The sequence below is a fragment of the Somniosus microcephalus genome, chromosome 6, assembly GCF_052327205.1.
Source record: "Somniosus microcephalus isolate GS21.2 chromosome 6, FLI_Smic_1.0, whole genome shotgun sequence".
Lineage (NCBI taxonomy): Eukaryota > Metazoa > Chordata > Chondrichthyes > Squaliformes > Somniosidae > Somniosus > Somniosus microcephalus.
In genome coordinates, this window is record NC_140992.1 from 113,449,885 (window position 1) to 113,462,321 (window position 12,437).

The window sequence follows — 12,437 nt, forward strand, 5'->3', positions numbered from 1 at the left end:
CCGTACCGTAAATGAATGTACACAAAATGGCTAATCTTCACAGTGACGATAACAGTAGGAATCACTGTGTTACCCATGGCTCAGTGCTAGCACTCTCGCCTCTGTGTCAGTAGGTTATGGGTTGAGGCCCCACTCCAGAGACAAGGCTTACATTCCAGCGCAGTATTGGGGGAGTGCCGCACTGTCGGAGGTGTCGCCCTTCGCATCAGGTGGGCCTAAAAGATCCCATGGCACTACAACAACAACTTGCATTTATATAGCGCCTTAAAGCGCTTCACAGGAGCGATTATCACATAAGGAGATATTAGGACAGGTAATCAACAGCTTGGTCAAAGAGGTAGGTTTTAAGGAGCATTTTAAAATAGGAGAGAGAGATGGAGAGGCAGAGAGGTTTAGGGAGGGAATTCCAGAGCTTAGGGCCTAGGCAACTGATGGCACGGCCACCAATGGAGGAGCAAAGAAAATCGGGGATGTGCAAGAGGCCAGAATTGGAGGTGCGCAGAAATCTCAGAGAGTTGTGGGGCTGGAGGAGGTTACAGAGATTGGGAGGGGCGAGGCCATGGAGGGATTTGAAACAAGGATGAGATTTATAAAATTGAGGCGTTGCCGGACCGGGAGCCAATGTAGGTCCATGAGCACAGGGGTGATTGGTGAATTGATCTTGGTGCGAGTTAGGACACGGGCAGCAGGGTTTTGGATGAGTTCAGGTTTACGGAGGGTGGAAGCCAGCCAGGGGAACATTGGAATAGTCGAGTCTAAAGGAAACAAAGGCATGGATGAGGGTTTCTGCAGCAGCTGAAGAAAAAGAGCAGGGCAGTTCTCCCTGGTGTCCTGGCCAATATTTGTCCCTCAGCCAACATCACTGAAACAGATGATCTGGTCATTATCACATTGTTGTTTGTGGGACCTTGCTGTGCAGAAATGGGCTGCTGCGTTTCCTACATTCCTCATAGGGCAATCCCCTGGGATGAGGGGATTGTCCTATGAGGAGAGACTGAGTAGACTAGGCCTATATTCCATAGAGTTTAGAAGAATGAGATGTGATCTCATTGAAACATACAAAATTCTTACAGGGCTTAACAGGGTAGATGCAGGGAGGATGTTTCCCCTGGCTGGGGAGTCGAGAACTAGGGGCCACAATCTCAGAATAAGGGGTTTGCCATTTAGGACAGAGATGAGGAGAAATTTATTCACTCAGAGGGTTGTGAATCTTTGGAATTCTCTGTCCCAGAGAGTTGTGGAGGCTCAGTCGTTGAGTATATTCAAGACAGAGGTTGATAAATTTTTGGTAACTAAGGAAATTAAGGAATATGGGGATAGTGCAGCAAGGTGGAGTTGAGGTAGAAGATCAGCCATGACCTTATTGAATGGCGGAGCAGGCTCGAAGGGCCAAATGGCCTACTCCTGCTCCTATTTCTTATGTTCTTATTACAACTGTGACTGCACTTCAAAAAGTACTTCATTGGCTGTAAAGTGCTTTGGGACGTCCTGAAGTCGTGAAAGGTGCTGTATAAATGCAAGTTCTTTCTTTTCTTTGGCCTAGAAATTCAGTTGGCTGCGCCAGCCGTTAACGCCTTAGGAGGAGCAGATCTCGAGCGCTAGGCGCTTAACGCCCGGGCGCAGCGCGATCTGCGCCTCGCCCCAACTTCAGTAGACATTTAGCGCCAGCGCAAAGTCTTTGCGCGCGCTCAGCTGCGCGCGCAGATCATGACGTCATTTCGCCGTGCAACGCCCTTTGTGCTCCCGGAACCGGAACTTCACTCGCGCTGCCCCATTGTGCGCCTGGCGGCCCAAACGACTGTGAAGTGGAACGGTACACAGCCGAGGCGGGCCGCGGGGAGCGCAAATTAAAGGGCACTCCTGCAGTAGAAAAGGCAGCCGTTTTGGGAGGAGGAGGAGGAGGAGGAGGAGACGACAAACTGATGGAGAGAAGCCCTCCCCAACAACACAAATACAGCAGTCTCGGCCTTTCAAAAAAACAAATCCACCCTCCCCCTTTAAGAGCTCACCGGAGCCAGAGTGTCTGCCGTCAATCAGCAGCTCGCTGCACCTGCCCTGCGCCCAACTTCCGGTGTTAGCGCCCGGGCCGCCGGCTTAGCGCCTAAAGAGAGCCGTGCATCGCCAGTTTTAGCGCTCGAGCAAACTCTTAGGGCGAAGCTAATGAATATCGGCGAAGTGGCCTCGAATTTGCGCCGGCGCAAACTTTAGCGGCCGCCCGACTTTACCGCCCCAAAAGTGGCTATAATGAATTTCTAGGCCTTTATCTTTAACTGTGAAGATTAACCATTTTGTATACATTTAGTTGAATATTCACAATGAGATGAATATTCACAATGATGACAAACTAACAAGAAATTTAACAAAGATTATTACGTGGCTCGGTGTCAAATGGGATGTTTTACTTCCTTAAATGTGCTATATAAATTCAAGTCATTGTTGTTGCACATGTTGTATAACTGTGAGGACATTGGTTCCTGACAGGAAGAAGCTTTGTTTTCAGCATTCAACATCTAGAACGTTTCAAACTGTTTTAAAAATGTTTTAGGGAAGTGGGTTCTGCTGTCTGTTAACACTTAGCACCAGCCGTTGCCACTCATCTCCACTATACTGCAAATTAATTAAAGCTTCATCTGTAAGAAGATCCCATTGGCTAATTCAAATTTTCTATGGCCCTCTGTCAATTTGACATTACTTCTCTCGTATAATACTTTCTGAAAATTTCTGCATTTAAATTCTACCTAGCTCAGAAAGGAACTCTCGATCAGTATTAGCAGCTTGTCTGGAGCTGGGGGTCAGCAAAGTCTCTGTTTTTGCTTTATGTTTCTTTTGTTTAAGCTCAACTGGTCTGTATAAGCATTTCTTTATACTAGTTACTGCGCAATACGCCCTGTATACTAGCTAATGCACGGTATGCAAAGTACTGCTTGCATGGCATGTCTGGAACTTGCATGTGTGCACGAGTTAGGGAAAGATTACACAGACCTCTGCCTTCCTAAATGTTTGCATTTTTAAGTCTTATCTCAGTGGCTTTCCTCTCGCACTTGGCCCTCAACGTTTTATCAACTCAGCAGTGCTGGTAAAATCATGTTATGAATCAGAGGAAGAAGCCACAGAAACCAATCTCACTTGGCTACCGTACAACGTTAAAAAATCCGACTCTTTTCTGCACTTTGGTCTTCAGTCCCTCTGCTGTCGATGGTGCAAAGCTGTGGTGGACAGCTTTTAAAATAGAGATACTGCGATAACTGGTTATTAACAAACATAGAACTAAAGGTGGTCCAGTGGGCAGCACTCTCGCCTCTGAGTCCGAAGGTTGTGGGTTTAAGTCCCACTCCATGAGACTTGAGCACAAAAATCTAGGCTGAAACTCCAGTGCAGTGCTGAGGGAGTGACGAAAAGTTACCGACCTGAAACATTAACTCTGTTTCTCTCTCCACGGATGTTGCCTGGCCTGCTGAGTATTTCCAGCATTTTCTGTTCTTATTTCAGATTTCCAGCATCCGCAGTATTTTGCTATTCACTAAACCAGATTATCTGGTCATTATCACATTGCTGTATGAGGTACTTTACTGTGGACAAATTGGCTACTGTGTTTCCTACATTACAACAGTGACTACACATCTTAGTCTGTAAAATATTTTGGAACTTCCTGAGGTTGTGAAAGGCATTATATAAATGCAAGTTCTTTCTTTAACACGTTTTAAATACAGGGAAGTAACACCATTAGATTGATTTGTACTAAAATTTGTCAGCAGACCGTAGGCACACAATTACACTTTATAATGCTAGTTAGTATGCTATTAATTACAGTATTATTATTAGTTATGGACCGTTGTTAAAATTACATCACTTTTGTTTCAGATTGCAGTATAACAGGATTTTCTTTTAAGCATATGAACATTAAGCAGGCTGTTACATCCTTCAAATGAAGCTTCGCTATTCTTTAAAGCAAAATACTGCGGATGCTGGAAATCTGAAATAAAAACAGAAAATGCTGGAAATACTCAGCAGATCAGGCAGTATCTGTGGAGAAGCGCAGGGTTAACGTCTCAGGTCAATGGTCCTGAAGAAAGGTCATCGGCCTGAAACGTTAACTCTGTTTTTCTCTCTCCATAGACACTACCTGAGCTGCTGAGTGTTTCCAGCATTTTGTGGTTGTGTTATTCATTGATTTGAAGACACGACTGGAATCATCCACCTCCCAGGTATTTACTGATTAAACACAAGTTCTTTCAGAACAAGTGGGTGGTGGGGGGCATAACCTTGAAATTAGAGCTAGGCCTTTCAGGGGTGATGTCAGGAAGCACTTCTTCACTCAAAGGGTAGGAGAAATCTGGAACTCTCTCCCCCAAAAACTGTTGAGGCTGGGGGTCAATTGAACATTTCAAAACTGAGATTGATAGGCTTTTGTTAGGTAAGGGTATTAAGGGATATGGAACCAAGGCAGCTAAAAGGATTTAAGATACAGATCAGCCATGATCTAATTGAATGGCAGGATAGGCTCGAAGGGCTGAATGGCCGACTCCTGTTCCTATGTTCTTTACGAGGAAGAGATGTGGCTCATTCAGAATGATGGCTTAGTTTAGGCTCTCTGTATTGGATCTGATTCAGGACAGAGTCTGCTAATCTCTGCTGTAAACCGGTGGGTATAGGACCAATCACAAGGTACCTCTGCTCTGGTTATAATTCCATTTCTATAGATTTGCTGAAAGAATTGCAGTTGCGTTAAACCCTCCAGTCCACTTTCCACTGCAGTAGGTGTGGGATTTGGTTTGCAGCTGACTACAACAGACAGAATGATACATTTTCAAACTTGTTCCTGGAGTGCACTGATGTACAGGCTCACTGTAAAATCAGAGCTCTTGTTCCCATTAAATCTATCTTCACATGGATTACTATGGCGGTAAAATATATTCAAAGCACCTTGAGGCCTTTTTCTATTTTACAAGAGCTGTGTAAATGCAAGTTATTGTTTTTTGCCACTTCTCTCCCCTCCTCCCCTGAAGACGCTGAGGTTGATTTTCACCTCAGGTGGGCAGCGGGAGGAGCACAGCCTGAAGTCCTGGCCGCATGGCCCGAGCTGTTTTGAGGACTGGGCCTAATTTGATTACTGCCGATGGGCTGCGATCGCTGTACCGGTGCTGGCTGTATTTTGAGCGACCTGCAGCGTTCCTTTAAGAACCACTGGTTAGACTACTCAATGCCCGGTACCAATGGGTGGGGTGTGTGTGGCTCCCGCAGTGACTCTTGCTGGGGTATGGGCCTATGGTCACCTACATCCATCTGGTGCCTCACTAAGATGTCCATTCTTTATGCCTGAGTTTAGATAGGAGAGTATCAACAGGCTATTTGATAGTGGGGAGCATCACAGCCAAACCCAATCCTACCCTCACCCAATGTCTGTGCATACACACTAACACATACACACACACACAGACTCACATGCACAAACAAATGCACACACACAAACATATACACATATAAATACACACACACACATACACACACACATACAAATACATACAATTAAACACACACACACAAATACACATACTCAGGCACAAACACACACACACACACAAATACACAAAGGCACCGACACAAGCACCAACACACACGCAAATATGCACACACAAATACACACTCACGCACACAAACACACACACACAAACACACACACACACAAATACACACACACAAATACACACTCGCGCACACACACGAATACACTCACACACAAATACACTCACACACAAATACACACACACAAATACACACTCGCGCACACAAACATACTCACACACAAATACACACACACAAATACACACTCGCGCACACAAACATACTCACACACAAATACACACTCGCGCACACACAAATACACACTCACACACAAATACATACTTACACAGGCACAAACACAAACCCACACACACACACAAATACACACTCTCACACACACAAATACACACACACACACACACACACAAATACACATTCACACAGGCACAAACACACACACAAACACACACACACAAATACACACATGCACAAATACACACACACACAAATGCTCAAACACACATGCATGCATGCAGAGGCATGAACACACATAAATACACACACACAAAGTCAGCAAACACATGCACAAACACACACGTGTACAAATATAAACACACAGGCACACACAACTCCAACAAGAATCAGGAACCCAAGCTTATTTTTCATTTCGCTAGTCTAGGGGTGGAGACACCAATTGTGGTTCCCCCATCAGCGCTTCTGCTGAGATCAAATGATTTTGCAAATACTGAGCATTGAACCTGGGACCTTCCCAATCTGTATGGCCCAGGATCACACTGAGGAGTGTTTGTGTCCACTGAGGCGGCTGTAAAAAACTCGAGTACCTTGAAAACAGGCTCTTCGAATATTGGGCTAAGAGCATTAACACTTGGCATTCCTCGGCCTCCTATTTTAATAGAAGATTCTGTCTATTTAACGTAAACAGTTTAACGACTCAGTTGGGAAGGAGCCAAAGGAGTTTCCTACAAACATTAAATGCTGCCCCGCGAATGTTCAAAGAGCCAACCATCAAGGTACAGGAGACTGAAACATTTGAAGTGGAAAGAAAGTGAAGGAGTTGGTGGAGATTTAAAACTGTAAAAGGAAAAATCGACCCATAGAGAGGTAGAAGGGAACTTTATAAAATCAGCAACATGAGTTGGAACAGATTGGAACACATTTAAGACAACACTTGTGACTCTTACTACAAGATGTGGATTGGGATGAACATACTTCCTTTTTGGTTTGTCTGTTGCCCTTGTCGAGCGAAAGCGTGAATCCACGCACACAATTGCCTGTGACTGTCTCTGACTGAAGTTGGTGCTCATGTTTTGAGTTTGCTATCGCAAGGGTTGCCGAACACTGAGACACAATATGATCTTTAATGCATTATGGTTTTGTTCACTCAATATCTGACAAAGACAGTCACAGCACTGACAGACAAGGGAAGCTATGACCACATGGAACATATCACTCACAGTCCCCAGTACTATCCTTAAAGAGACCATGTCACAAAATTCATACTCCCACTCACCAACACCACCCCCCCCCGCCACCCCGAAAAATATTGCACCTGCAGTCAGGGACTATGCGGAATAAATACTGAACCTTCTAAGAATCTGTCAGGTTAGGGATCTGAGGGTTCGCGATCTGTAGGGTTGGGGCAGGTGCTGTGGCGTGTCAGCCATGGCTCACTGGTAGCACTCTTGTCTCAGAATGTCGTGGGTTTAAGCTCACTCCAGAGACTTGAGCACAAAATCTAGGCTGACACTCCAGTGCATTACTGAAGGAGTGCTGTGCTGTTGGAGGTGCCGTCTTTCAGTTGAGGCATTAAACTATCTGCCCTTTCAGGACGTAAAAGATCCCATGGTACCGTCGAAAAAGAGCAGGGGAGTTCTCCCAGTGTCCTGCCCAATATTTATCCTTCAACCAACATCACTGAAACAGGTTATCTATTCATTATCACATTGCTGTTTGTGGGACCTTGCTGTCTTACATTACAACAGTGACTACACATTAAAAGTACTAAATTAGCTGTAAAGTGTTTTGGGACGTTCTGAGATCGTGAAAGGCACTGTATGAATGTCCGTTCTTCCTATAGAGAAAGCACTGAAGAAATAGTCTGGGGTGTATGATAAATAAACCACGGTGTTGACGAGAGTGCAGCCTACTGAATTATCAAGGGCAGAGTGCGTAAGAGGAAGACGTGGCACAGACTTCACGGTAAGTGCGCAAAAGCAGCTCTGAATCTGGTTAAATACTCACATCATTGACTGAGAAAATGGAAGCCAAGGATCTTTTGGTGCGTGAGCCCTGGTCCCGGAATTCCTTCGCGACAAAATAGTAGCAAATGGCGTCCAGGCAACAGTTGACATTGGCTAAACACATGGCGCCCTGAATGAATAAACTGATGCCCCTTTGCGTTGAACAGTAATTTTTGCCAATGATGTCCTGCCTCACTAAAAATTGAAGGAAGATGCCAAGATGGGTGGGCGCAAATGAACAGATGAAGATTGCCAGATTGGCCGTGATGATTCTGATGCAGGCCTGGCTGTTTCCGGGGGTCTCACTTTGTCTCTGCAGAAGTTTCCTGATGATTCGGACCGAACAAAAGACCATAATAGCCATCGGGATCACAAAGCCCACCAGCTCCAAGAAGGCAACCAGGCCTGGGTTCCACGAGTTATCAGAGAACCCATGGAAACAGGCGATGTTGTTGATGCTGGAGTTACTGGAGTCCGGGCTGTCATGGAACCCGTAGATGGGGATGCTCCCCACCCAGACAAAGACCCAGATGGCGAGGCAGACTACCACAGTGTTCTGGGGGGATCGGAAAGCCCTCGCCTTCAAAGGGTGGATGATGGCGAGGTAACGATCGATGCTGATGGAGGTGATGATGAAGATGCTGGCGTACATGTTGACAAAGTAGAGGGACTCTACGAAGGAGCAGAAGGCCATGCCGAAGGGCCAGACCCCATCCTGGTTGAGCATCTTGAAAGGAAGGGAGAACAGCAGCAGGATGTCCGCCAGGGCAAGGTTGCTCATGTAAATGGTGGATTCGGTCCATCTCTTGATCTTGCAGCAAAACATGCAGAGGGCCAGCAGGTTGAAGGGAAGCCCCAGGACGAAGGTGGGGATGTAGATCACCAGCTGCATAGTGTTCACCTCCTCACTCGTGTTAATCTCACATGAGCTAGAATTGCTGTGGTGGCCCGGGTCCATGGCCTGGTTAATCCTGCAAAGGGGAAGCATGCCTTAGAGCCCAGTCACTTTCTTTAAATCACGCAAAGGTAGAAATCGCGGCCGATGATGTTACTGCACAAAGACAGGAGTGATACATTTATGAGTCCTCACTGCCGGCAGGGAGCTTAATCCACCAGTCACACATTTGGAAATTCAGGCAGCACAGACTCCTAAAGTTACCTCCTTAATGCGCTTGTGTGAAATTTATCCCTCTGCTTTTTTAACAGAGGTGCTAAAAATAAACAGGTGAGCGTCTTTATGAAAATAGCAGAGAGAGAGGCGTTTGGGATGAGTTTGTTAAGCAGTCGTACAATAGCATCAGCGACAATCTCTTCTAACCTTTGTTCTATCTCTCTCGCATCTCGTGTTGTTGTGAGCTGGAATGCATTGCCTGAAAGGGTGGCGGAAGCAGGCTCAGTACTAAATTTCAAAAGGGAATATATACGTGAAAAATAAAACATTTACAGGGCTATGGGGAAAAAGCAGGGGAGTAATTGAGTAGCTCAAAGAGCCAGCACAGACACAGTGGGCTGAGTGGCCTCCTTCTGTGCTGTATGATTCCATGATTCTATCTCAAACATTATTCACAAGACCTACCATACCTAACTTGCCGCTGATTACAGATCTGCAGTTCCTTTAAACTTTTAACATTTGTAAAGGTTCTGAACTGCGAGGTGCAGCTCAATGCTTTACATACGGATATTTTCAAATGCTGAAATAGCCCCTGAACCAACCACTTTTAAAAGACCTGGTCAGAAATCAATGTTATTTGTATAAATTGCATTCAACTAACTCGCCAGTTCCTCTGTTCAGAAAGCCAACTTTGCCTATTTTGGTTCCACGCTTCATTTCTTTGCCCCTGCAAGTTGGCCATCCCAATCTCGATTGTCCTCCAGCCCCCCCACCCTCACCCTATTGTTTCAATGATGGCTAATAGATTGCTTCAAGCAATCCGTCAATTAGATACTCAGTTTTCAGCGGCACCTGTGTCCTCCATGATAAATAATAAATTAAGAATTCATTTCATTCTGTATAGCAACAAGGACAGGATGTCTTCTGAGTGATCAACCGAACGAAACCTACGGGGCAGAGTGGAAATGGCAGCATAGAGAACTGGCAAAAGTCGGAGATCATTAGGCAAAGAATTTAACATCAGCCAATCTAATGTTCAAACCGACCTGAAATTCAAGGCCGCAGCAACTGAGCCAACTCTTGTGGATGGAAAGTTAACTTGTTTTTGAGTACAGGATCCAGAAGAACAGTCGGGGCGAGAAGACCCACGTCAGTGAGCAACGGATTCCTGATAGATTTTATGACATAAAAGGGTGTTGTTTTGAACTTGGTTTTTAATTATACTTTTTGTATGATTTCTACGCTGCAAATTGTGTAACTTACATGGCTGCACATTACATAGTTGAGATAATCAATTTAAACATGTAACTTCAAGAATAATTTTCTTTTCATTTGACCACAATCTGACCACTTCTCCAACACGACCATGTCTCCAACCCGGCCTTCCCTGTAAATCGACCATTTCAGATTGTTGAATTAGTTGCGGTTTTACTGCATTCATGATCGAGTTAAATCTATTTCTGTTGAGTGCCTTGTGAAAATGTCTCTATCTGCAAATTCTAAAAGCGAGGTTGCCACTTGTGTGTATATATGCGTGTATTATTATCATATCAAATATATTTTATAAGTATTGTGCACGCATTTTCTCTAGCAACTTCTGCTCCTAGTAGTCAAATCATCTTGAAGAATCTTTGCACCTCACTGCAAATGGGGATGAGAGAGACTCGCAATGCAAAACCATCAGTGTGTCAAGCAAACTTCTAAAACACCTACAAGTACATAATTCCACTTCATTAAAATTATTTCTAAATACATAGGTGTACTTACAGTCAATGGTAGGCTTGCTGTAAAGTGAATGAGTATACCTCGGCCACCCTTGTAGCAATATCGGTATGTCATCTAAAACGCTTGACAACACTAGAAATTTTAACCACATCCTATGCCCATTGCCCCTCTCCCCAGGCTCTTTTTGCCAGAAAAATATTTTTCACAAGTCAGCAAAACTCACCTCCCATTGGCCCTGCAACTCCCCGGCTCCAGTCTTGTTTAGATGATTTCTGATTTATGCTCCTTTTCACGTAGTGATCTCTGCCATTCTCCCTTCTGCCTGGCATGGCACTTCACGTCCATTTTGGAGTGATCCTGATCTCATGCTTAACCCTCTGCCCGCCCCTGCTCTGTGCCCTTTTTTTTAACTCTCCTACCCAGCTCAGGACCTGCTGGGCTGTAAATATTCCTGGCGTGACTGAGAAAAGTGCAGTGGTTAAAGGTTGGCTGCATATGGGTGTTAAAGAGTCATAACAGCTTTTTGAAAATGAAAGAGCGTTCTGAGAATATCGTGCCCAGCTAGACAGTGAAACCAGCAGCAATCTGTGACAGGCACTGAACAGAAGGAATACAAAACACCACACTAAATAAACCCAGCTTAAGCCTGACTCCTGTTCAGATTGATCCCCAGAAAGGGAACTGCAAACACCAGAACAGCAGATTGGCAGTGAAGGTAAGGAATCTTACCAGGGCATCGAGCTCAAGCAGCCTACATGGGAGATCTACCCAGGATCTACCCTGTTCAGTGATACGATGTGCAGGCAGTGAAACCAAAAATCACTGATTTCTGGTTATTTGGAGAAACAGAATATAGTTGAAACAGGAGTTTTACCAATTTTGTGAATAGCTTTGTAAATAAACATGCAAATTAAATGATCTCATAAATGCAAGCAAATTGTAGAAAGATAAAAAACTAGAGTAGTAATAATTGGGGACTTCTATTATCCTAATATAGACTGGGGGGGGGAAAGAATGTAAAGGGGTGGTGCCAGGGGACTGAAGGATTACAAATGTTACACCCCTGTTCCAAAAGCAGGAGAGGGATAAACCTGGTATATACAGACCAATCAGACTAACGTCGGTAGTAGGAAACCTCCAGAGACTATTAATCCGGAACAAAATTAACTGTCACAGGGAAAAACATGGGTTAATAAATGAAAATGATTTGTTAAAGGCAAATGGTGTCTGACTAACTTGTTTGAGTTCTTCAATGAAATAAGGGAAAGGGTTAATGAAGGTAGTGCAGTTGAAGTTGTTTATATGAACTTTCAAAAGGCATTTGATAAAGTACCACATAATAGTCTTGTTAGCAAAATTGAAGCCCACAGGATTAAAGGGACAGTGGCAGTGTGGATATGAAATTGGCTGATGGACAGAAAGCAGAGAGTACTGCTGATTGGATGGTTTTCAGACAAGAGTATACAGTGATGTAGAGGACCACTCCTCTTTTTGATATATATTAATGACCTGGACTTGGGTATACAGGGCATAATTTCAAATTTTGTGGATGACATAAAACTTTTTTAAAATTCATTCAAGGGATGTGGGTGTCACTGGCAAGGCCAGCATTTATTGCCCATCCCTAGTTGCCCTCGAGAAGGTGGCGGTGAGCCACCTTCTTGAACCGCTGCAGTCCGTGTGGTGAAGGTACTCCCACAGTGCTGTTAGGGAGGGAGTTCCAGGATTTTGACCCAGCGACGATGAAGGATCGGCGATATACTTCCAAGTCAGGATGG

The 12,437-nt window shown here is 44.6% G+C and overlaps 1 protein-coding gene across 1 annotated transcript; it reads right to left on the reverse strand.

Moving 5' to 3' along the window:
* Positions 1–6,482: 6,482 nt before the first annotated feature.
* On the reverse strand, positions 6,483–9,194 carry LOC147116005 (G protein-coupled receptor 55-like). The gene has a single exon (XM_085989486.1). The coding sequence runs from the start codon at positions 8,809–8,811 to the stop codon at positions 7,813–7,815; it is 999 nt and encodes a 332-aa protein (XP_085845612.1). The 5' UTR covers positions 8,812–9,194; the 3' UTR covers positions 6,483–7,812.
* Between the last annotated feature and the right edge of the window lie 3,243 nt (positions 9,195–12,437).